Source organism: Microtus pennsylvanicus, chromosome 11 (genome assembly GCF_037038515.1).
Source record: "Microtus pennsylvanicus isolate mMicPen1 chromosome 11, mMicPen1.hap1, whole genome shotgun sequence".
Taxonomy (NCBI): Eukaryota; Metazoa; Chordata; class Mammalia; order Rodentia; family Cricetidae; genus Microtus; species Microtus pennsylvanicus.
This window is the reverse complement of record NC_134589.1, coordinates 77,311,505-77,337,285: the sequence shown is the minus strand read 5'-3', so window position 1 is coordinate 77,337,285 and position 25,781 is coordinate 77,311,505. Positions and strand designations below refer to the sequence as shown.

Genomic DNA, 25,781 nt, shown 5'->3' with positions numbered 1-25,781 from the left:
CATAGGGATGCTGTTGGTAGTGCTCGCTGATGTGTCCCAAGAGCTTAGCACAGTGTCTGGCACACAGCGGGCATCAGCAGACTGGATGCTTTTATCAGTTCAGCGCTGCTGTCTTCCTTGTCTGCATACGGGGCTTTTCTGCCACCATGCAGAGCACACGGATGACACAGATGCGTGATAGGAATTCTGACTTTCAATGTCACAATTTTACCCCTAGGAATCCACCCTGATAGTAGCTATAGTTACTGAGGGACAATGGTAAACATTCCTGAACAATACTAAAAAGTTTGATCGTCAAGGGTTGTGCTGGAAAGATAATGTTTCTGGGTAATGTTTTGAAACTGCCTTGCTCTATTTAACAAATGGTGCTGGCATAACTGTATGTCAGCATGTAGAAGAATGAAAATAGATCCATATCTATCACTATCCAGTCCAAATGGATCAACATAAAGCCAACCACACTAAACCTCACAGAAGAGAAAGAGGGAATTACACTTGAACGCATTGGCATAGGAGACCACTTCCTAAATATAACCCCAGTTGCACAGACACTGAGAGAAACAATAAATGGAACCTCCTGAAACTGAAAAGCTTCTATAAAGCAAAGGACACAGTCAACAAGACAAAACAGCAGCCTATAGAATGGAAAAAGATCTTCATCAACCTCATGTCGAACAGAGGTCTGATCTCCAAAGTATACAAAGAACTCAAGAACAAATAATCCAATTTAAAAAATGGAGGACAGACCTAAACAGAAAAGTCTCAACAGAGGATCTAAAATGGCTGAAAGACACTTAAGAAAATGCTGAACATCCTTAGTCATCAGAGAAATGCAAATCAAAACAATTTTGAGATTCCATCTTACACCTGTAAGAATAAATGGCCAAAATCAAAAACACTGATGACAACTTATGCTGGAGAAGATGTGGGGTAAAGAGAACACTCCTGCATTGCTGGTGGGAGTACAAACTGGTACAGACCCTTTAGATATCTGAGTTCTCTCCCGCCTCCACCATCTGGGTGTTGGGATTACAGCCACAACACTCAAATATATATATATATATATATATATATATATATTTTTTTTTTTTTCCAAGACAGGGTTTCTCTGTAGCTTTGGAGCCTGTCCTGGAACTCGCTCTGTAGACCAGGCTGGCCTCGAACTCACAAAGATACGCCTGCCTGCTGGAGTTATAGGCGTGCACCACCACTGCCTGGCTTTTTTCTTTTTCTTTTTTATAACTGGGGGACAGCCGTGGGTGCTGGGAACCGAACTCTTATATTTTTGGTTGTGAGCCTAACCTTTAACAGCTGACCCATCCCTCCAATTCCTCCATTATGGCCTCAGCCTCCTCTGCTCAGTGGACCACTCCCACATCTTCAGCCCCTTTCTCTTTCTGGACCACTCCCCACATCTTCAGCCCCTTTCTCTTCCTGAACCACTCCCCACATCTTCAGCCCCTTTCTCTTCCTGGACCACTCCCACATCTTCAGCTGCTTTCTTTTCATGGACCACTCCCCACATCTTCAGCCCCTTTCTCTTCCTGGACCACTCCCCACATCTTCAGCCCCTTTCTCTTCCTGGACAACTCCCCACATCTTTAGCCCCTTTCTTTTCTGCTCTCTGCACACCTGGAAGCTTTGGCTCCCTGGTGGCCCAAGGGAAATAACACCCTGTGATTGGCAGTCAGAGTCTCCCCAGCTTGAAGGAGGCTTGTCTGGTCACTTTTTACTGTCTAGTCTCAGCCTTCTTCCTGTCCATTGTCTGTCTGTCAGGGAAGAGAGACTTGGAAGGTTCCCTTGGGGTCTTTGAAGTTAATGGCTCCTTTAATTTCCTCCTGCTGCAGTCATGAAGTTCTCAGCATCTTGCTCCTTTCTGCCCCACCGAAGCCTAGTTGAATTGGCAGGCTCCTATCATACACCTTGTCCAGGGCTCCATGGCTGGGGCTGGGGCTGTGTGTGGCCCACATGGAGTTAAAAAGAAAAAAAAATGTTTTAGAATCAGGGGATGTAGATATCACACAGGTGCCACAGGGATTTTTACACAGAACTTGCTTCAGGTTCTGAAGAGCAACTCCACAAGAACTTTTTTTAAATAATAAAATGTTATTATTTAATTGCCACTTATTAAATGTATTTGCTAATAAGTGACAGATAATGTATCATTTGTGGCGTTCCTAGGTATTAAATAATTATTAATTAAATAAATAATTAAATTAAATAATTTTCAAACACGCGAAAAGGAACATTTTGCTCAAACGATTTCCCCACAGGGATAGCAGAAAGCTCTGGCAAAGAGCAGTGCCTCATGGAATATCTTCAGAAGGAAGTAGAAATGGGTCTCCTCCAGGGATAAAATTCAGGGACGGGACAATATGGGAACCTGAATACATAATTTGTGGAAAGCCGTGCCAAATGAAAATATGACACCTCTGCTCAAAAGGTAAGACAAGGTGCCATTAAATCTACAGACATCTGGGCTTTCTTTTTCCTTTCATTCTATTTTCTTCAAATCGGCTTGATTTTTTTTTTTTAGCGATTCTCTTTTTAAATGTTATTTATTTATCTTATGTGTTTGAGTATTTGGTCTGCTTGTATGTCTGTGAACTACATGCATGCCTGGTGCCCTTGGAGGCCAGAAGAGGGTGCTGGATCCCCTGGGACTGGAGTTATAGACAGTTGTGAGCCACTATATAGGTACTGGGAATTGATCGAGATCCTCTGGAAGAGTAACCATCTCTCCAGCCCAATCTTGAGCGTTTTAAAATATGTGCTTATAAAGAAAAGTTTGACCCATCAGCATGAGTTTTTATCACTTGTTTTTATATTATAAAGTTCCCATTTTAAATGCAAAGATAGGGCTAGAGATCTTGGTGGCTAAAGACATTTGCTGCCAAGCCTTAGGACTTATTTCGATCTTCAGGACCCACATGGTGGAAGGAGAGAATGAACTCACGCATGCCACCCATAAAATAAGTAAATCCAATTTTAAAAGAATTTAATTGCAAAAACACTTTTATCTTACACTCAGAATCGCCGAACAGCTCAACCTCCTGTCTTGTAGTGGTTTGTGCATGAATATTTTAATTCTTATGACAACAGTAGAAATACTACACAGAACGACTGTGCTTTTTTGTTGTTGTTGTTGTTTGACTTCTTGATACATGAAATTCCAATCAGCCCTCCCTGCCTCTGGCTCGCTGATGAGTTAAGCAGAGCTGAAAGCAAAGGAGGTACGGGTGGCCCCATTATTCCTTTTCCCCATAAGAAAGCACATGACGACAGCATTTCTTAAAATGCTATTTCCTCTGGGGAGAAACTATGTCCGCCAAACAATGGGCTGAACTGACTTTATCTTGGGAACAGGGTCACTGTAGACATCACTGGTTAAAATAAGGCCATCCTGGGAACTGGGGAGATGGTCCCATGACTAAAGCACACAGACAGGGGTTTCCTTAGAGCAATCCAACAAGAAAGAATAGCCATATCGGGGAGCTCTGAGTTTGAGTGACAGCCATGGTCACAACAACTAAGATGGACAAATGATCAAAGATGATGCCCTACATAAGTAAGCTCCAGGCCTTCATATGCACGTGTACTCAAGAGCACATGTATCCTCACACACGTGTCCTCCCCCCACATCTTCAAACATGCACACATATGTTGTAATAGGAGCGGCGGGGCTGCATCCCCAGCACCCCGGCCGCCTGGCTAGCTTATGCCCCGAAATAATAACACACAAACTGTATTCATTTAAACACTGCTTGGCCCATTTCTATCTAGCCTCTTCAAGGCTAATTCTCACATATTAATTTAGCACACTTCTAATCATCTGTGTAGCACCACTAGGTGCGCTTACCGAGAAGATTCTAGCCTACGTCCATCCTGGGTTGGAGCTTCATCGCGTGTGCCCCAGAGAGCAGAGCTATCACATCTCGCATCTGCCCAGGAGAGGGGAGCATGGCATCTCTCAGCTCACTTCCTCTTCCTCCCAGCATTCTGTTCTGTTTACTCCTCCCACCTATGTTTTAACCTATCAGGGCCAAGCAGTTTCTTTATTGCTTAACCAATGAAATCAACAGATTGATATATGACACTCCCACATCACACATACACACATGAAAATGGGGGGAAAAATCCTTACTGGAATAGGGTGGTCCCACAGGGCAACACAATCGGTGTAACACCTTTGGAAGTCCAGGGGAGGGCAGGAAGAAGGCCATGAGGATGAAGCAGAGCTTGGTGTCGTGTGAATATACACCAAGGCCACCAACAAAAGTGGAGAATGAAAAAAAAACATTCTTCTCTAGTGTCTTCAGAGGCAGCATGACCCTGCTGACAAGCGACCAGACTTCTGGCATTCAGGATGGAAAGACTACTTTCTGTGATGTTAGGCCACCTCGTGAGGTGTTCTGTCACAGAGGACCCTAGAATGTATAATGCCTTCTTTCGGTCTTCAAAGCAAAGTTCTGGTTCAAGTGGAGTGCATGGCCTCCCCAGGTTGCCATTGCTCCCCACTTAATGCCCACTTGTAGATTTAGCCCACCTGCCTCTGACTCCCCCGGAGTCTCATGCATCATAGATTTGGAGGAATTCTGTCCCCCCCCAAGGCACAGGGGATGTAACAACCCAGTGGGCTAGAGGAACAGAGACGCTTTTTGCACATAATTGTTGTCTTTATCCACACATTCAGCCTCTCTGGAAGATGTAATTACAGAACACATAATCAAAGATAAACTCCTGTTGTCAACAGACTCGGGGTGTCGTGCAGTGGCAGAGCTTGTGCCTAGCATGCCAGCATAAGTCAGGTCTTGGATCTGATCCCAAGAGTTGCCAAATAAAAGCTCAAATATATATATGATAACTTAAAAGAATAATATTGAGCCTTAATTAATAATATTGAGGTAGTGGTGCATGCCTTCAATCCCAGCACTTGAGAGGTAGAGACAGGTGGATCTCTGTGAATTCAAGGCCACCCTGGTCTATCTATAAAGTGAGTTCCAGGACAGGGCTGTTACCCTCTCTTGAATAACAGAAAACAAAACAAACTAAGGGGGGTGGGATGTGGCTCGGCTTTGTAAATGTCCTAGACATTGTGAAGCAAACTGCTACCTTTTTTCTGCTTCCTGTTTGATTGTTGAGTTTAATTTGCATAGTTATTATCTAGACCCGGATTGTAGAGGATTTGGCAAATACTTTTGATTCTTCGGAACTTACGGAACTTATGACTGGAAAGAGTTTGAAAGGGTTACTTGGTTTTAGTTAAAGACCGAGGTGGTGATAAGGCAGGTAGGTGTCTTCCTTCTGCCCCATTAACACAGCCAGCCTTCACGCTTTGGGTTCTAAATAACGCCACATGAACTACTCAGACCTGGAGGAAACACTACTCAATGTGTATGGAGGAATTGTGCCACTATATTACCGGCCCAGAATATCTTCTATGGTGTGGCCATGACAGCAAAGAGCTACGAACAATCTTGGTGCCCAGCAAAAGAAAATGCCCATCATGATGGAGCCACACTGTGGACACTAGAGTACCATGCTGCTCTATGGCCATGAAGGAGCAGGGACAGAAGGATGTGCACAGTTTGCCCCGTTGGTGTAAAGGAAAGAATAATCTCTATGATGGTAAACACAGGTAAATGCATGCCCGCGCGTGTGTGGTGTTTGGAAAATAGAGGAAGGTAAGATAAGGTCTTGTTATGTATCCCTGGTTGGCCTTTACTTGCTGTCCAGCTCAAGCTGTTCTCAAATTCATAGCGATCCTCCTAGCTCAGTCTGCTGAGTAATGAGATGACAGGGGTGTATACCATGCCCTTATCACCAGTCACTTTTGACAGGAAGAAAGCAGGCTCCAGTGCAGGCTGGCCTTAAACTCACCATGTAGCTGTCCTGCTGGTTCTCCTGTCTCTACCTCCTGAGTGTTGGGATTACAGATGTGCACCACCACACCTGGTCTGTGTGGTTTTAGGGATTGAACATGGGATTTTACCCAAACTAGGCAAGCACTCTAACTCAGTCTTGTCCCCAGCTCCTATCAGTCCTATTAGAAGATTTCTCTCTCTCTCTCTCTCTCTCTCTCTCTCTCTCTCTCTCTCTCTCTCTCTCTCTCTGTGTGTGTGTGTGTGTGTGTGTGTGCAATTGTGTGCAAGTGCCCGAGGAGAAGGAGGCATCAGATGGGTATTGGATACCCTGGTGTTGGAGTTCCAGGGATTGTGAGCTGCCTCACGTGTGTTCTGAGAACTGAACTCCAGTCTTCTGCAAGGGCAACAAGTACTCCTAAGCACCAAGTCATCTCTCTTGCCCCCCATCCCCAGAAGTCACTTTTGAAGGAGACAAGCTAATGGCACAAGGTGAGTTGTGTCACGTGAAAAGGGGCAGATGGAGGAAGGAGAGCGAAAGTTTGCTGCGGAATTAACAGCCAATAAGAACATGGTGGAAACGCTAGACTCACTTGCCTCTAAGTAAGATGGTAATGGGCAGAGATTTTCTTTTTCTCCCTTTATACATGGGAGATTTGAAGGTAACTAGAATGTCGCTGCTTTAAACCTTTGATTCCTGCCAGCTTTGGAGGCAGCAGGTGGAGAAGTGGTCATTGCTCCGTAATAAGCACTTAATAAAAAGTTTAGTTTTTGAAAGATCAAAAACTTTTGGTTTAATTGGGAGAAGTAACTCCAGTTACATTGTTTCCCAGAAACCAGCACAGGAAATCGCCTTTGCTAAGGGCACCTGTGGCCAGGGACCAACCCCTAAAAGCATGAGTTTATTGGTGCAATGTGTTTTTACTCTTCAGAGATAGTGGGAAAACGGGGGATTCCTGAGGATACACAAAAGAGGGCTGGGCGACTGTGTTTAGACTCCTCTTAAAACAGCCCCGAGAGGAAAGCCTGAAGTGTGTGTTCCTCCTTCCCTTATCAGCTGCCTGGACAAACTCATAGCTGAGATCCAGGGTGGGGAGATTACTGAAAACAAAATAACGTGATTTTAAAAAAAGTGAGTAAGACACAAACGGCACCACAAGCTGTTGTTCAGGGGAGCCCCAAACCCCAAAAATGTAGCATGTAGGTATTAAAAATAACATCCATTTTTTGTAGTTATGAAAGCAATATGTTTCTTGTAGGAAATTTAGAAAACAGATATATTGGCAGGGGGTAAATTAAAGATTTCCAGGATTGAAGATGAAGCTCAGAGGTAGAGAGAGTCTGCAGAATGTGGAAGTCCCTAGGTTCAGTAGCTGGCACCAGCTCCTTCCGTCCTGAGCTCCCCCCCCCCCCGCCCCCAATCCCTTTCCTTTCATTTCTTCCTCCCTTAGTTATCACTCTGATTATAGTCAATAATTTTATGGATAGTTTCCAATTTCTTTTGTGGGTGAATAAATAGATATGAAAGTAGTAAAACCATATTCCAGTCTCCTGTTTACTAAATATATTGTGTATATTACCCTACCCCAATTCGCTACATAGTCATTCTTTTCAAAAATGCCTTTATAAGCAGATCGTTCTTAGTCAGTTCCTTTTCCAAACACTATACCATAGCACCATAGTGTGTGTGTGTGTGTGTGTGTGTGTGTGTGTGTGTGTGTGTGTGTGTAGGGTTTTTTTTTTTGAGATAAGTTCTTACATGTATCCTTGGTTGGCCTAGAATTCACTATGTGCACCAGCCTGGACTACAGACTCACAGATGTGGAATAGTTTAATTAAATATTTTGCAACTTTTTGATCTCTGTGGCATTTACAGTCCCAAGGACTCATGTGCTAAATAAACCCATGACAGTAGGGAGGAGTGATGATTGAGAACAAAGAAACGGCACATAGGTGGGAAATGCTGCCTTTCTTTGCTAGCCTAAAACATTGACAAACACAAAAGCATCCTTGAAAGATAGGCTCCAGTTTTTAAAAATTGTGTTTGTTAGTGAAGGTGGGCATGCAATTGTCCTTGTGAAATTTTTTCTTTGACGACGTGCTCACTCATGATTTCCATCCATTTCGACGTGAAGGTGTTAGGGTTTTACACATTGATCTAAAGATATGCACACATGCGTGAATATATACCACATTTGTTTAATCCCAGATATTTTATATTTTTGTGAGGGCTCATAAGTGCTAAAACTGCTTTGTCAGTGAAAGTTTATCAAAGCTCTTTAAAAAAAAATCTCACATAGTCTAGACAGGGCTTGAACTTCTGTGTAACCTAGGCTAGCCTTGAACTCCAGGTTCTTAAACAGCCTTTGGAGTGGTAATATCGTAGGCATGCACCACTATGGTAGAATTTCAAAACTGAATTATATTTTTAACCCGTAAAATTTTACTTGTAGCTGGGCGGGTGATGGCAAACGCCTTTAATCCTAGCACCAGAAGGCTGAGACAGGCGGATCTCTGAGCTCGAGGGGAGCCTGGTCTACAAAGTGAGTTCCAGGATGGCCAGGGCTACACACAGAAACCCTGTCTCGAAAAAGAAAAAAAGAAAAAAAAATGTTTTCTTACATGTAGAAAACTAGGCAGAAACTAGTCTTTTTCATAGAAATTATTTATTGATTGTTCACTTTCTAACAGGCCTGGTGGTTATCCTCTTTCGTGCGTTTTCTCATTTGATCATAATGTACCCTCAGCAGACTCGCGACACTCTATGTGGTTGAGGAAGGGGGCAAAAACACCCAGGTAGTTGGTGGCTTTGAATCTAAGTGGAATGACCAAAGGGGGTCATAGAAATCAACATAGCGGGATGTTATTCCATTATACGGCTGACTCCAGAAAATGCCTTTCTGAAAGCGAGTGTATTAAAAGGGCTTTCTCTCCCGCAACCCACCGTAAGGACTGCTTCCTTGCAATGCTCGGCATGGATGCACGCTTAAGAGTACAATAAAATACTCGCTGAGCCCCCTTTATAAGGAGGAACTCGTGCGTAACCAAGGGTGAATTTTCGGGGGCTTCAGTGGGAACTGTTTGGAAATCTACCTCCGCATCGTAGGACATGCTGAAAAGAAAGAAAGACAGGTGGAAGCGTCCGCAGGTTGGCAAGAGCAGCGTATGCGGAAGTCAGAACTTTCTGGGGGCGTCCCGGCCGCTGGTTCCACGCGCGGCGCGCGCAGGTGGCGCCGGGTCCCCGCGCCCCGGGATCAAGTCGGAGGAGTGATTGGGGACCTCCCGTGAGGCTCGGGGAAGGTGAAACCTAGCTTTTCTCCTGGGCGAGGGAGGAGGGTGGGCAGGAAGCTCAGCCCAGAGCCGGGGAAAGAAAGACTGCCTTTCCCAGCCCCCCGCCCCGCGGGGCGCGGGGCGCCGGCGGCGCATGCGCGAAGCCCGGCCCCCAATTCCCCGAGCGAGGGAGGGAGGCCCCCGGCGGCCCGAACTGCGAGCCGCGGCGGGACCGAGCGCACGCAGGGGCGCGCCGGTGGCCGGACCGGACAGGCTGCGGAGGCGCTGATCGCCAGCACGCGAGGCCAAGGGCCGGACGGCCACCGGAGGGCACAGCGCGCCCGGTGCGGGGAGGGACCTGCCACCCGCGGCCCCCCACGCGGGGACAGCGATGCGTGAGTCTCGCCCCGGCTTGAGGGCAGGATGTGCGAGCAGGACAAAGGCTGGGCGGCGGGGGAGGAGTTGGGGACTCAGAGCCGGTGACCCAGCCACCCCCGAGCGAGCTACTGCAGCCGGCAACTTTGCAACTTTTGCAGAAGGGGACATTGGAAATTCTGCAAGTTGTTACACTCAGTTCCAGATTGCCCCAGGTTGGGCGGGCGGAGAGAGGGGAGGGGGACACTGCTGGTTTTTCAGGACAGCAGGCGACCGCCAGCTCCGCTGAGCGGGGCAGGAGGGGGCGCCCGTCCAGGACGGGGACAGGGACCGGCAAGGATAAGGGTGACCAAGGGCGGGATAGGCGAAGTGTCTCCGTCCGCTGAAGCTCCCCGTGTCCTCGCAGGGTGCGCCCTGAGATCCCGGTAGCCTCGGATCTGCGGCGGTGATGGATGAGCCGTGGTGGGAAGGGCGCGTCGCCTCGGACGTCCACTGCACTCTACGCGAAAAGGTCAGTCCCTCCCAACCCTTGTCACTCGCAACGACTGGGTATTTAGAATCACTTTCGCTCTCGTGTATGTATCCCGTGTGGGACGCCCCGCGTGGGAACTCAAAACTCTTGGTGCCTATTTGTGCGTCTCCCCTTTTACCTTCATGGGGGAGTGGGAGTGGGATCTTCCTCCAGGGAGAAGACCTGGATATCCAAGAACTTGAAGTCGGTTTTTCCGGAGAGCAGAGAATAGTTATCTTATCCCGTTGGGTTTACCTGAGATTACTTTAAATGTTACTAGAATGGACTTTTTAAAAAGATACTGTGTATGCATTTCAGTGTGTAGTTCAAAGTCACACAATACAGCAGGTCTGCCTACCGTACATGATGCTGCCTTTTCCCTTTCTTGTAATAATGATGTAGCAATTGCTTTTAAGATAAAATTATTAGGCTCGTGCATAGCTCAGTGGTAAAGCCTAAAATAAATTGATGGTAAAGTAGTAAAGTTACAGTGTCGTGTAAAGAAATATTGGGTAGTTGGTGGTATTGCATTGTTAAGGTAGGAGCTGATTGAAACATAAAAGCAAGGCCTGGAGGTAATCCCAGCTCTGTGTAGAAAGAAGCAGAAGGATCTCCACAAGTTCAAGGCCAGCAGAGTCATCACAGTGAGTTCCAGGAAGGACTGGGGGCTACACAGTGACACCTTGTCTCAAAACAAGGGCAAGAAGAGATTACTAATCTAACTGGAAGAGGTTACAAACTAGTTAGCCAAGGGAGAGAGCAGAAATTCCCCTGCCAGTTGGCCTTCAGGTGGGGATGCCTGAAACATGATCCCCGCTCCCCTCCGCTCTCCTCTCCTCCCCAGGCTGCTGGTGGCCACTGGGAGGCTGGAAAAGCCCAGAGGACTGGAGGCTCCTCTGTGTTTCTTCCTTCTTGTGCCAGGGCTGGGAAGAGTCATTTGGACAGAAGTGGATCTACTGTAGGGAACTACTAGAAGCTGGAGAATATCCTGTGGCAAAAATGTATTCTCTAATGTCCCAAGGGTCTCAAAGATGACCCTTCCGCCTTGTTTTTGAGACAGGGTCTTGACATGCCGCTCAGACTAGCTGGATGCTTACTGTCTGGTCCAAGCAGTTCTCTGATTCATGGTCCTATTGCCTCCGTTTTCTGAGTGCTCTTAGCTTCCTCACAGCATCCGCCTCCATGCCTCCTCCTGTGGTCTGCCTGAGGGTCTGTGTCCGTTTTCTCACAGGAGCCCACCCTAACCCGATAGGACAGAGCTGCTTCAACTGGTACGTCTGAAAGGATGAAACTTGCAAGTATAGTCACGTGCTCAGGTGGACACAAATTTAGGGGAGAAATGTTCTCAACTGGTTTGTCAGCCCAGTGTAGGACAGAAGTTGTCTGATGGGGGCACGTGGGTCCCTGCAGAATCGGGTCCCCTTTCAGCACATGTGTCCTCAGTGTCTGTGGCAGGCCTATTTAGAGTCCCCAGACTCTCCAGGCGGGGGGGGGGGGTCCTCATAGGGAGTGAGTCTACCTGTTGACACCCCCACCCCCACTCCAGGCCTAGCTTTCCAATGTTACTTTGCTCTTTCCAGAATAGAATGTTCCAGTCTGGGGATCTGGAGACAGAATTGGGTCCTTAATAGATCTTTTCAAAAGCAGGTCATGGTGCTGGACACCTTGGGGATCCAGAAGTCAAGATCAGAAAGCAGGGCCAGGGGTAGGGGCTGTTCATGAAACAGTATGTTCTTAGTACATTTCTAGAAGTATGGGCTGAATGCAGGTAGTGAGGGCCACTGGGGAACTTGTCTTCCTGATTGGACATAACTCTGCGCATAGCTTAGGGCCGTATGGGAAGAGAAAACTTGTGGAAACAATGTAACTCGGAGTTCAGTTGCCTGAGACATTCCAGGCTTGAAGCTGACCTTAGGGTCAAATCTGATTAGTTACAATGTCCCACTTCCTCCCCATACTGCTGACTATATTCTTACTGTATTTCTGCTCCTTCTTCAAAGATGTTTAAGAATGTTTGGCTTGATGGAGTTTTAAGTGAAAATTGCGTGGAAAAGGGACGGGTACCCTGACTGATCTACTGTCTTTGAGGAACAAGAGCTGGCTCATTATCTTTCCCAGACAGGGTGATTTTTTTTAAAATTAGACATTAACTTTAATAATGTGTTCCTACTGCTGTAGAATAACTTTCCAAGTGCCTGGCACACTGGACACTCACCCTTTGTTGGATGTTGCCAGACGAACACAAAGCATGTTTGCATACAGGCTATGCGATTGTTTTTGTGGAGCAACTAGCAGCCATCCTCTCCTGATGGCTGCAGAGGGCACAGCTGCCATCTCGGGACCAATGAGAGCCCCTCTTCATCCGATGGGAGAGTCCGGTATAGCAGCATACAATAATGTGAAAAATTTAACACCGTGGAAATAAGTCTTGGTGTTGTGTGCAAATTAGTAACGGCGGCCTCTCCTGAGATGATGGTTTACCATCTCCCAGCCCAGATGCTGTGGTTCGTTCTTCCCCCACAACCAGTATTCCACTGTGCCACGTTCTTGCTTCAAGACCTGTCACTCTTCATCTTAAATGCCCAGAGGACTGGAGAGATGGTTCAATGATGGAGAGCTCTGGCGGTTCTTTCGGAAGACGCAGGTTCAGTTCCTAGCACCCACATGGCTGCTCAGAACGATCTGTAACTCCAGTCCTAGGCTATTCAACTCCCTCTCCTCTGGTCTCTTTGGGCACTACATGTACACGGCGCACAGGTATACAAGTCGGCCAAGCACCTACGTCCATTATGAATAAATGCAATATTCAGATGAAATTCCCAGTTCACACTTTTACCTGGATTTCCTGACGTAGCCTCTCTGGCCTGCTCTCTTATCTTGTCTCCGGCTCCCTCCCTGGGAGCCTTACTTGACTTCCTCTCTGTCCCTTGAACGCCTCAAGCTTTTTCCTGCCTCAGGGCCTTTGTACCGGCTGTTCATTTGCAATCTGAGTTTCTCAGTCTCTCACAGTAGCCTCTTATTAATTTATGCCCCCCCAAGTCACTCTTAGATCACCATTTTATTCTCTCGATAGCATTTACTCATATCTCAAGTTGGCCACTCTTTCTTTGCTGTCTTGACCCTGATTCTAAACATAGGTGCTCCACCTACGTCTGTCCCTAAGTTTGTTCTGGGACCTTGATGTCTGGAATGGAGAGCCTTCCCCGTATGTTCAAAATGATGAAAGTAAATCAATCATCCAGTAGTTTCTTTTATAAACTGGGGAGAAGTATTTTATAGGAATTTAAAGGTCAAGGGAGACAATCTAAAAATTGCCAGGCAGGCATGGTAGCCGTGTGTGATTCCAGCACTCAGGAGGTGTAGAGAAGGTATTCTAAGAGTAACCAGGCTAGCTAGACTAGCCAGGATTGGGGAGTTCCAGGTTCAGCAAGAGACCTTGCCTCAATAAAGGGTGAATGGAGAAGAAATTCAGTGCTAACTATAGGCCTCTACACACATGTACACATTCACACAAGCACGCACACATACACAAACATGCAAACACGCATGCATGCCGCACATGGTCCAGGTTTTTTATTTTAAGGCATCTTAGCTGTGCATAACCATCATACCAACACTTGGAAGCTGAAGGCAGGAAGATCAGGCGTTACCTAGCAAGTCGGAGGCTAATCTGAACTGCATGTGAACTTACCCTACTTCCTAGAAAAAGAAAGGTATCATCGCCAGGCAGTGGTGGCACACACCTTTAGTCCCAGCACTCAGGAGGCAGAGACAGGCAGATCTCTGTGAGTTCGAGACCAGCCTTCTCTACAAGAGCTAGTTCCAGGACAGCCAGAGCTACAGAGAAACCCTGCCTCGAAAAAACAAAACAGAAAGGTGTTGTCATCTCATGAGAACAGTGCGTGGTGGTGGGAAAGACTCAGAAGTGCAAGTAATTTGGTGGTTTGCTCAACGCCAAGTGTCTTGTGAGAACAGGACCCAGGAACAAGATGGCTCATCCAAAGACCTTCCACCCAGCCTAGACAGGATTCAGGAACTGATTGGGGGCTGGGTGGCTTTCTACCAAATGTCTCTGGAAAAATGTCTCCCATTTCTCCCTCTCAGATCACCTCTGTCCCACACCAAGCCCTTAAATTCCTCCTTTGGCCCTCCTTCTTGGTCCTGCAGCTTCCACAGAAGACCCCTTTAATCCTAAAACACGCTGCCCCTTAGCTTTGCCCCTTCTGTCTGCTGCGGGTTAGTTAAACAGTAGCTGCAGCTCCTACAGGAAAATGTGCCCCTCACCTGTGCCCTCAGTGTGAGAGAGGAGCATAGCATGCCCACCTGGGAGGCACGGAGGATGGAGGTAGTGATGGTTGTTATGGTCCTTTGAGTATCAGATTTAAACCCAGAGCTATTTTTTTTGTCCCCCCAGAAAATGCATCCTCCTAAGTTTAAAGTGAACGCAGTCTTCAGTCTTCTACCTAATAGATTGGCATAGGCTTGGGACGCACATAGAAGTAGGACACAGACAGCTCCTACCCTGAGACTCACCTCCCCACCCTGCAGGCTTTGTTCTCCACCCTGTGTGCCCCGGCCAGACTAACCTTGCATTGACTTTTCTACGATCGTCGTCATCCATGAAGTAGCTACTCCTGAAAACTGACTGTGAACATGTGGATATGAGGTCTGCCTTGCCTTAGCATTACCAGCCCAGTGTCTGGTGCAGAGGGACCTCAGAGGACACTGCCTGACCTAATACAGTCACAACATGCTGAAGGCCTAGAGAAAGAAACCCGGCAGACTTCACTCAGATGGGTTGAAGTGGTTTTAGCATGTGGTTAGGGGGTGGGGGGGCTGGAGCAGACCAAAGTGCTGGCTGAAGTGTCATACACTGGACCAAGAGGAACTCACCTTCTTAGCGCTCTAGACACCTGGGTACTGTCCTCACAGACAATTCTGGGTGGGGCCATAAGAATACAATTAGTGGGCTGGAGAGATGGCTCAGTGGATAAGAGCACTGACTATTCTTCCAGAGGTCCTGTGTTCAATTCCTAGCAACCACGTGGTGACTCACAACCATCTGTAATGAGGTCTGGTGCCCTCTTCTGGTCTGTAGGCATACATACAAACAGAACACTGTACACTTAATAACTTAACTGTGTGTGTGTGTGTGTGTGTGTGTGTGTGTGTGTGTGTGTGTGTGTGTGAGTGAATACAATTAGCCACAGAGACGGGTGTCCTGGCCTGGACCAAAGTACACTGTAAGTATCTTGGGAAAATGTGTACATATTGAGCTCAAATAATAGAAATAATTTCTCCCAGACCTCACCGAGGGGAACCAGTTCCTGAAATTATCCCACCCAAACCCACAAGGTCACCCTCCACCTTGACATGACATGGGAGACCCAGCTTTCTGGGCTCTAAGGAGCTTACAACCTAGAGGCTTTTCCGGCAGGTACTCCCTATCTTCTGGAGTGGAAGTCATGGGGCACCTTTGGGCTATCTCATCCTGCCCTAGATTGAGATCTGTTCAGTGCCATATCATCAGATACATTTCCCCTACTTCCTGAAACTGCTTCTTTGCGCACCGGGAAGACCTTGCCTACGTGAGGCTGTTCTCATTTGCTTTGATTTTGTTTACATTGCTGGGGATCAGATCCAGGGCCTGTGATTGCTACACAAGTACTCTCCCAGCAAGCTATATCCCTAGCTTTGCAAAACCATGTCTTGAAGTAGTGGGTTAGGAAAGGACATTTTTATAGTTTGTGTTTTTTATAGTTATCTTCCAACATAGTGACAAATTCCAACTTACTATAAATTTTACACCTTGCTGGCATCTGTCCGTGTGTTATCTTGTTTAGGCCTCACCTTGGTTCTGGTGCTGGCATTCAGCCCATTCTACAGATGGGGACCTGTAAGGCACAGAATGAATAACTGTCTTAAAGTCACTTTTGAAAAAATGTTTTAGCAAGGAGTGGAGACATAAGCTGGGCTGGAAGGGGATTTAAGCTCTGTTATCCAAGACATTGTAGTCTGTTTTGTTGTGCCTTGGTCTGAGGAACTATGCTTTTCATAAACCACCCTTGGCAGCTAGCAGCTGCAGGTGCTGGCCCCACTCTGGGCGTTGAGAAGAAGTGTCTGTCAAACACACCCTCTTTGATTGAACCTGGCTTGTGTAAGATACCGCTTGCCTTGAAGAAACATGACCTCTGCCACCGCCTGCCCTTGGATAGACATAGCAGGCTTTGTCACCTGTCACCTGTCTTCCATGTCTCTTTTATTTCCTTACACTAGGCCGAGTCTCTGTCTCCTAAAAGAAAAATACGACCCAAGTCCATGTTCAGAAATCTGGCTAGGAGCCAATGCTAGTGGTGCAGGCCTTCAAAACCACTACACAAGAAGCCGAGGCAGGGGGATTGAAAGTTCAAGGCCTGCCTGCACTACAGAGCAAGTTTAAGGCCAGTCTAAGACAACTTACTGGCATCTTGTCTCCAAAGTTAATTTTAAGAAGGGCAAAGAAGGCTGGGCATGGTGGCTCATGTGTGTAATCCCAACACTCAGAAGGCTGAGTCAGGAAAACTGCCATGCATTTAAGGACAGTCTGCCTTACAGAGAGTTCCAGGCCACCCTGGGATACAGAGTAATACCTTGCCTCAAAAACACAAAATAAGCTGAGAGGTGGTAGCACACGCCTTTAATCCCAGTACTTGGGAGGCAGAGGCAGGTGGATCTCTGTGAGTTCGAGGCCAGCCAGGTCTACAAGAGCTAGTTCCAGGACAACTAGAACTGCTACACAGAAAAACCCTGTCTCAAAAAAATAAAACACAAAATAAATAAATGAAGGAATAAATTAAATTAATATGGAATGATATAAAAGTAAGGAATTTAGCTCAGTAGGAGAGTTCTTGCCTAGTATTCATGAGACCCTAAATTGAATCCCTAAAAGAACAAAATAAACTGGCCAATAAACAAAACAGTCAGCTTGGCTATTGTCCATTTGGGTTTCCCACTCCCTTTCCCCTTTTGGGTTCTGAACCCGTTTGTACACAAAGGGCCATTTTCCATACGTCTGAGACACACCCAGTATTCCAATGAAAAGATGCCCTGGCCACTGTTGACGGTCGCATCTGCCTAGTGTAGATCTCGGAGTATTGGTCTTGACAAGTCCTAGCCTGCTATAACAGCAGGGCTATCTCATGGCTGTGGTCTTCAGCAGCGGGGCTATCTCATGGCTGTGGTCTTCAGCAGCAGGGCTATCTCATGGCTATGGTCTTCAGCAGCAGGGCTATCTCATGGCTGTGGTCTTCAGCAGCAGGGCTATCTCATGGCTGTGGTCTTCAGCAGCAGGGCTATCTCATGGCTGTGGTCTTCAGCAGCGGGGCTATCTCATGGCTGTGGTCCTTGGTGCCACTCTAAGCGGCTGTCCTTGGTGGCTCCTTCCTGGAAGTAAGCCTAACCGAGATTACAATACAGAGTGTTTTCCTGCTGTCTGAACTGCAAAGTTGACTTGAGCAGCCCAGGAGGGGGATACGGATGGGATGGAAGACTGATCAAAGAGTATGGAAAGCAGCTGGGGCACTAAATAGCATTCAGCTGTCCAGTTGTACAGCCCCTGACCCCAAAGCATCACATCTGTGTTTTCATTACGTGTGGACATGTAGTACTGGGAATTGAACCAAGGACCTTACACATACGAGACAAGTGCTCTACCACTTAGCTACACCCCCAGCCCTTTTTTTCTTTTGTTATGTTTGGATCTGAGGCAAGGTCTTATTAAGCTGCCAGTTAGCCTGAATTTTGATCCCCCTACCCCAGCCTCCCAAATAGATGGAGTGACAGGCCTGACCCATGAGGCCCAACTCCTTGTGAGGGTCTCAGAAGAGGATATTACAGAAACTGAATAAGGACTCTGTGTTCACTTGAGCGGCCTCAAGCCTTGGGGTACCAACGTGCTTGGTGTGAACACAGCACCCATTTGAGACTTGGTCCCAGTGCTTCTCGTCCTGAGGAAGCCCAACTCTTTCTGTCTTCTGGACCACACTCTGTCCCTGGGAGATGACAAGGATGTGTGCTTTGAGTGATTCTCCAGCCTCTGAAGCTTGTGATGCAAAGACTGGGCTTGTATCCTGGTTGCTAGGGTAGCCTGGACTCACTAGTTAAGAGAAGGCAGAGCTTGCAAGGCTGGAGCTGGCCCTGAGTTTTGACTTGGGCTTTGTCTTAAGTCATTCATTGCCTGGGCAAAGGGAATGCAGCCAGAGATTTTCTAGAATGTGAGCACCTGGCAGAATGAGGTGACACTGAGGTTTTTACACACACACACACACACTCACACACTCAGAGAGAATATGAATTTGTTTGAAAATTTTTAAAAATAAACACAAGAGTTAGAACCATGATTTAGTGATTAAGAGCACTGGCTACCCTGCTCTTCCAGAGGACCTTGGTTCAAAGCTCAAAACCCACACGTAGTAGCTGACAACCATCTGTAATTCCAGTTCCAGGGCATCCAGCACCCTCTTCTGGTATTCTTGGGTACTGCACTCACTTGGAGCACATATATACAGACAAAACACCTACACACATTGAAGGAAAAAAAGTCCAGGCTGGTTGTGAACCTGCGGTCCTGTTGCTGTAGCCTTAAGTGCTGAAACTAACATGCTACCACATCTAGCCTGTGTCTTAGTGTTTGCCAGCACCGTGCACAACGCTTTACTTTATAGCTGCACCGTGATTTGACTGCTCTCTTTGCTGCAGGATTACTTGCTTTTGTCCAGTTCAAGGGTGACATGCTGACATATAGTACGATGTACAGGTATGAAGTGTGCACACGGTTTACAGTGTGTATTGTGAGTTTTCAAGGATCTGTATAAATATGTAACTAGCATGATCAGGACAGAGGATGTCAGCTGAACCTGGGAAGCCCCCTTGTTCCTCTCAGTCACCCAATCCGACTTCCAACCCTAGATCATTCATAATCTACTTCTGACAGCCTAGAATTAGTCTCTTCCAGGGTTTTGTGTGTGGGTGTGGGTGTGCGCGTGCGTGTGTGTGTTGTGTATGTGTGTGTAAGTGTGTATGTGTGTGTGTATAAGTGTGCGTGTGTGTGTGCGTGTGTATAAGTGTGCGTGTGTGTGTATTGTGTATGTGTGTGTGTATAAGTGTGTGTGTGCATGCGTGCATGTGTATAAGTGTGTGTGTGCGCGTGTGCGTGTGTGTTGTGTATGTGTGTGTAAGTGTGTATGTGCGTGTGTATAAGTGTGCGTGTGTGTGTGCGTGCGTGTGTGTGTATTGTGTATGTGTGTGTGTATGTGCATGTGTATAAGTGTGTGTGTGTGCGTGCGTGTGTATAAGTGTGTGTGTGCGCGCGCGTGCGTGTGTGTGTGCATGCGTGCGTGTGTATTGTGTATGTGTGTGTATCTGTAATGGAGTCATGGGTACCCTCTTCTCTACCTTTCAGCTTTACATGCTGCTTTTGTGTTTCATCTGTGATATGCCTGTTGGGTTATTTCAAGTGAATCCCTCAATTGTCTCTAGCACTGTGACCATGAGCCTTATCGGCCAGCCTGTCTAGGGATAAATTCCTAAAATGGAGTTGTGCGTGACAAGGTACGATTGTAAGAACCTTGCCTGTCACCAATCAGATCCTCAAGAGGATACAGCAGTGTCTACTATTGCTGGTGCTGATGCCACAGTAACGTTGCTAGCCCAGGTAGTATCCCTGTAAAAAATTTAGTGCCCTTGGATTATCTAAAAGTGATGGCTCATTGGGTGTGTATAAAAAGACCAGGACCCTGGCGTGAGAATGCCCCAAAACAGAAAGGCAGGGGGAAGGGCACTCTCTTAGGCCTCCCAGAGGACCATGAACTTCTAACTGTAGTAACTAATGGGCCCACAACCCTATGAGGGGCTGGGAGGCTCTGCTGGAAAACTCTTGCCCCCTCTTAACCCTGGCACTGCAGTGTGTACTGCAAGTGGCAGCCACTCGGTAATTGGATGTTTGGAAGCAGAGTTTCAATTATCCTGAGGCTCGGGGTCCCTTGCAGGTCACTGCAGCAGATGGTGCCAGAGTCTGGAGTCATTAGAATAGACCTCATAGATAGCCTTATCTTTTCCATTGCTGATTTTTTTCGGTCACAAGAAAAAAACAATCCAATCAATTCAGAGCACCTCTGACTCTGGAGCTAACTATTATGATTTTTGTTTGTTGGTGTCTTTCCCTTCGATGTTTTTTAACCTATTAAATTTTTTAGACAAATTTATTTTACACGCCCCTCATGTTTCTCTCTCTCTCTTTGTCTGCCCCCCCTCGTGTGTGTGTGTGTGTGTGTGTGTGTGTGTGTGTGCGTGCGGTGTTTTATTTAAGCCAGTCACTTTTTACTTTCTTTGGCATGTGTGTGACAGACTCTCACCATGCAATCTTGACTGGCCTAAAACTCTTTATGTAGGGCAGGCTGGCCTTGAACTCGCAGAGATGCCCTGGCCTCTGTCTCCTGAATGTCAGGATTAAAGGTGTGTGCCAGTATGCCTGGCTCACCTTATATTTTGAGACAGCTTGAGCTCACTGTTCCCCTACACTGATGGCCGGCAAGCCCCTGGAACCCACCTTCCCTTCCGTGTGGTTAGCTCCTGAGGGGAAGAACTGCATCTCCTTGTCCTAAGCAGGGAGGTGCTGCTGCACAGGGGTCTTAGTCAGTGTGTGCTCATCACAGACACCTTATGGAACCAAGGCTTGTGCATTATAGCCCACGGTTGCCTCCTTAAACTTTTCAGGGGAGGGGGGCAGACAGCCTCGGTGGAAAAAACAGCCTCGAGACTTTAACTACGCACTTAAGACCCCTAGCAAGTAGGAAAGTTAGATTTGTGAAACCTTGCCACCCACTGGCCCTGGAGTTCCACCTTGGCCAAGACATCATTTTTTTTGTTTTTTGTTTTTTGTTTTTTGTTTTTTTTTTATTGTCGTTGCTGTGTAGCCCTAACTGGGCTAGAACGCTTATGTAGCCCAGGCTGGCCTCTAACTCAGAGGGATCCACCTGCCTCTGCCTTCTAAGTGCTAAGACTAAAGGCTGTGACACCACACCTGACTCAAGACTTAGTTTTTGTTGTTGTTGTTGTTTACATTCTGGCCTCAGTTTCCCCTCCCTCTTCTTCTCCCAGTCCCTCCTACCTTTCCTTCCTACCCCTTAACCCAATCCTACTCTGCTTCTGGTTAGAAAAGGGCAGGCCTCCCATGAGCGTCAACAAAACATGGCATGGCATGTTTCAGCAAGAGAAGCACTTCCCCAGGTATTAAGGCTGGGCAAGGTGACCCAGTATGAGGAGTAAGGTCCCAAAAGCCAACAAGAGAGTGAGAAACAGACCCTGCGCCCACCGTTATGAGTCCCACAAGAGGACCAAGCTATACAACTGTCACCTACATGCTGTGTGCCTAGGTCAGTCCCATGCAGACTCCCTGGCCGTCAGTTCAGTGTCTGTGAGCCCCTGTGTTCCCAGGTTAGTTGATTCTGTGGGTTTTCTTGTGGTGTCCTTAACCCCTCTGCCTCCTACACTCTTTTATCCCCTTCTTCTGCAGGATTCCCCAAACTCTGCCTAATGTTCGACTGTGGATCTCTGCATCTGTTTCCATCAGTTGCAGAATGAAGCCTCTTTGATGACAGTTGGACTAGGCACCAGTCTATTAGGATAGCAGAATATCGTTAGGCATCATTACATTGACAGGTTTTTTTTTTTTCTCCAGTTGTGTTTGGTTCTATCCTAGGTCTCTGAGTCATCTGGTGGGTCTGGTGCTCCAGGCATTGTCAGAGGTGAGCTTGCTCTCCTGGCTGGCATTCGTTGGTCACTCCCTCGAACTCTAGGCCACCCTGACCCCCACCCAGCACATTCCATAGGCAGGACAACTGTAGGTTGAAGGTTATGTGGCTGGGTTGGTGTCCCATTCCCTCCATTTGATGTCTTGCCTGGTCACAGGAGCTGGCCAGTTCAGACTATATATCTACTATTGCAAGGAGTCTTAGCTGGGGTCATCTTTGTAGGCTCCTGGGAGGTTCTCTCGTGCCAGGTTTTTACCTGGCCCTGAAATGCTCCCCCCACCTTCCAGAAGTCTTTCAGGACTCTTCACCTCTGTCTCCCCAAATCTGATCTCTCAGGTTCCCATCCCCACCTGCCCACAGTCTACTCATGAAATCTTTTCTTTCCCATTCCCAGGGAGATCTGGGTGTAACCCACTTGAACCCTCCTTGTTACCTAGTCAAGACTTTTAATGGGCTTGCTGTGAACTAAGAAGTGGTTATTTGTAGTATGTAGGGTTGCAGTTGTGGGTGTCACAACATGGATTCCCCCTCAGACAGATGACGCCTGGGCCATCACTGAGCTGGGTGAGAAGGTGGGTCTCATACAAAGCTTTTGACTTGATGATCAGTCTCCTTTCTCACGAACTTTGGTTTTGACAGAGCTGCAAACAAAGACGCGATTTTTTGCACATTTTAACACTTCTGCCTTCTCATCCATTTCTCCGTGTGCATTTCCCGGGCCCAGCGACATCACAGAGAAAATTCTCCATCACCCTGAGTACTTCAGAGTTTAGTTCTCATGGTTCTGTGTATTTATTGACAGAGTCACTGTGTAGCCCAGGCATGCCTCGAGCTTGCTCTCCTCCTGTCTTAGCCTTCTGAGATTAGAAGCTTGTAAAATTTTGCCCAGCTCTTATGGTTACTTTAAAACCCAACTGAGAAGTAGTTTCTGGGAGATCTCATCAGATCAATGGGGGACACCTTGCCGGGGATGGGGACCACCCAGGAGGTGACATTTCTAGGGGAGGAGATTCTAGTCAGGAGGAAGAGGCCAATGCATCCATCCACCTTTAGGCTTTGCTGCCCCTGAGTTAGGGGAAGCAAACTTCGGATATCTCTTTGGACCGTCTGTGAGGCCCACTAAGGAGCCTTCGTCTACAGCATTTAATGAGCTCCATAAATCACCTTCCCTCCTGATGCTCTGCCAGGGGAAACGATGTCCCAAGAAATCTGCCCTGAGAACTTTAGCGTAACTAAGGACGTTCACAGAAGGTCACTTGCAGTCATATGTTAATGACTGTAAGACCCAGTTATGACAGTGTCCCTTTAACGGTGCTTACTATGTGCTAACAAGTTGATGTCTGTGGCCACCATTTAATGAGTGCTCAATTGTCTGTAAAGAGCTGGATTTCCCTGCTGTTGCTAAGCCCTCTTGCAACCCTCTCTAGTGTGCCCTATGATCTTACAGAGAGGATGGGCTAAGTTTAGAGAAGTGAATAACCTAGACTGCAAAGCTAGGAGTTTGGAAAGTTCAGTATGGCTCCACAAGTACACACACACACACACACACACACACACACACACACACACACACTGTCTCTGTACAAAAGGCAAGAGGATTTGCCTAGGGAGCTATTGTGAATGGTATTTGAAGGATGAGGGCAGGTAGAGTGAGCTATGTTCTAGCACAACCCAGGGCAGCATGTGACAGTCACACAAAACATGAGCCCCATGGAACTATCTTAGTGATGTAAAGGAAGACCGGAATGGGCCAAGAGTGTTGGCTTTTTGGGATGCCGCTCTCCCTAGAAGTTTGCATCTTATCCCCAAAGCATGTGGAGGGCTGCAAGCAGAATGTGAGACAGGCCTGCAGGCTCGCTGTCATTGGACCCTGGTTTTCAGGGGCTTTGTAGCCATCCAAGGCAGTGAGTGCTGTGAGAGCCAGCACAGGAAATGCATGAGGGTCTAGAGAACCAGTGGGCGGAAGCAAAAGGCTGCAGGTCGCTCCCTGGTTGGAAGAAAGGCACTCCCTCACTGGGTCTGTCCAGCGTTTTCACAGCAAACATTCTTGGGGAGTCCCAGAAGGAAACCCTGACTGTTGGTGTTAAAGGTCCTGCTGCCGGCTAAAGGAAGCTGTTTACTACTGGATGCCTACAGGATACCTGCCAGAGACGACCAAATGGATGCCTTGTTAACATAATTTCATCTGGATATGGAAGTGGCTTCAGAGAGGTGAAGAACGCAACCCAGTTGGTTGAGTGCTTGCTTAGCATGCACAAAACCCTGGATTTTATCCCCAGCATCGCATAAAACAGTCCGGTGGCACATACCTATAATTCCAGCTCTCGAGAAGTGGAGGCAAGAGGATCAGGAGTTCAAAGTCATCATCTTGGACACATAGCGAATTGGAAGACAGCCTAGGATATGTGAGGACCCTGTGTGAAGAAGGAAATGGGGGGGGATAATTGTTCAAACATTCCTAGTCATCTTTTTATGTCCCCCTCAGCTGACTGCACACGAAGCATTGGGAGCCTCTGTGATTTCAATATGGCGTCCTTTGCCCTTTTTGAACTGGCTTGCAAATGACGTGCTAGGGCTAGTTCCTGAACTCTTGATTCCCTGAGTCCGAAGTTTGAGAGATAGATGTCATTCCTAGGGCTACTGTAACAAAGAAGTAGCTGGGGGATTTAAAGCAGAAATATATTCTGGTTCTGAGGTACAGGTTTGAATCGTGATGTCAACTCTCAGAGGCGGGTTCGTTCCTGCCTCTCCCAGCTTCTGGTGGTTAATGGCAGTCTGTGGCAGTCCCTGGCTTCTAGCTGCATCTCTCCAGTTCCTGCTCAGGCTTCATAGTGTCTCTCTTTTCCTTGTCTTCTTTCCGTGTGTCTCTTCTGTTTTGTGTTAAAAAAAATTTTTTTAAGTTTTATTTTATCTGCCTGGCTAAATGGCCTTTAATCCCAGTACTAGCGGGGCAGAGGCAGGCAGATCTCTGAGAGTTTGAGGCCAGCCTGGCTCTGTTTCTCTTTGAGACTGGATCACTTTTGTGTAGTCCATGGTGGCCTTGAACTCGCAAAGATGCTTCTGCCTCTGCCTCCTGAGTGCTGGGATTAAAGATGTGCCACCACTGCCTGGCCTCTATGGCTAACTAGTAGCTCGCTCCACACTCTGAGGATCCTCAGGCAAACTTTATATGTTACAGCACAAACAAAATGTCACCACTCATGTGGCCAACCTACTGTCATTTGAGAGACTCGGAGGTGAGTGAGCAGGGGATCAGAACCCCAACTCAGAAGTAATGGTGGAAGTTAATTTTCTGTTGATCCATGCTGGGCTTCCCTAAGGTGCCTAGGAGAAGCTATATAAGGAACCTGAAGATGAGTGACAGGAGCTAGGAGTATCAGTGAGGTGATTTGGGGTGAATAGCCATGCTGACTGCCATTGTAGAACTCTTGTTGAGCAAGTACAGACCTTGGTTCACCTCCCAGTAGAGAGAGGGGGAGGAAAGGGGGCGGGAGGGAGAGAGAAGAGGATGGGACTTGCTGTTAAAGAGAAAGGGAGAGGAGAGGGAGGGAGAGAGGAAGAGAAGGAGCAGGAAGAGGTGGAGGAGGGACCCAGAGAAGAGAGTTATAAGACTAGATCAATTAGAGAATCAGCAGCAAATCAAGGTCACATTGGCCTGACCCTAGGTAAGGGGGTGTGGGAGGATGAGGAGTCTCCTCAGTGCAGGCGGTGTGACGGATGTGGTCATATCTGGCAGCTGACTGACTTGAAGACCTTGGGGATGTGATGAAAGAGACCCTGAATGCTATCTATGGGGATGTTTGGGGAGGGGGCTCCAGGGTCTGAGTGGGATGGCCGACCAATGGGCGGTGGCCAGGCATGTGTGGTCACTGTCAGATGGGCTGGCTTGGTACTGAATATTGCTTAGAGAGCCTGTGACTGCGGCTCTCAGGAATGAGGAGATTTGGGGAACTATCCCATCTGCCATTTGCTGAG

The 25,781-nt window shown here is 47.3% G+C and overlaps 1 protein-coding gene across 1 annotated transcript in view; it reads left to right on the top strand.

Moving 5' to 3' along the window:
- Nucleotides 1–9,363: 9,363 nt before the first annotated feature.
- Nucleotides 9,364–25,781, top strand: part of Ccnjl (cyclin J like) — a 59,009-nt gene continuing 42,591 nt past the window's right edge. The window contains exons 1-2 of the mRNA XM_075941295.1: nt 9,364–9,526; nt 9,913–10,017. Of these exons, the coding sequence (XP_075797410.1) occupies nt 9,955–10,017 (63 nt within the window). The 5' untranslated portion in view covers nt 9,364–9,526; nt 9,913–9,954. The remainder of the gene's footprint in view (nt 9,527–9,912; nt 10,018–25,781) is intronic.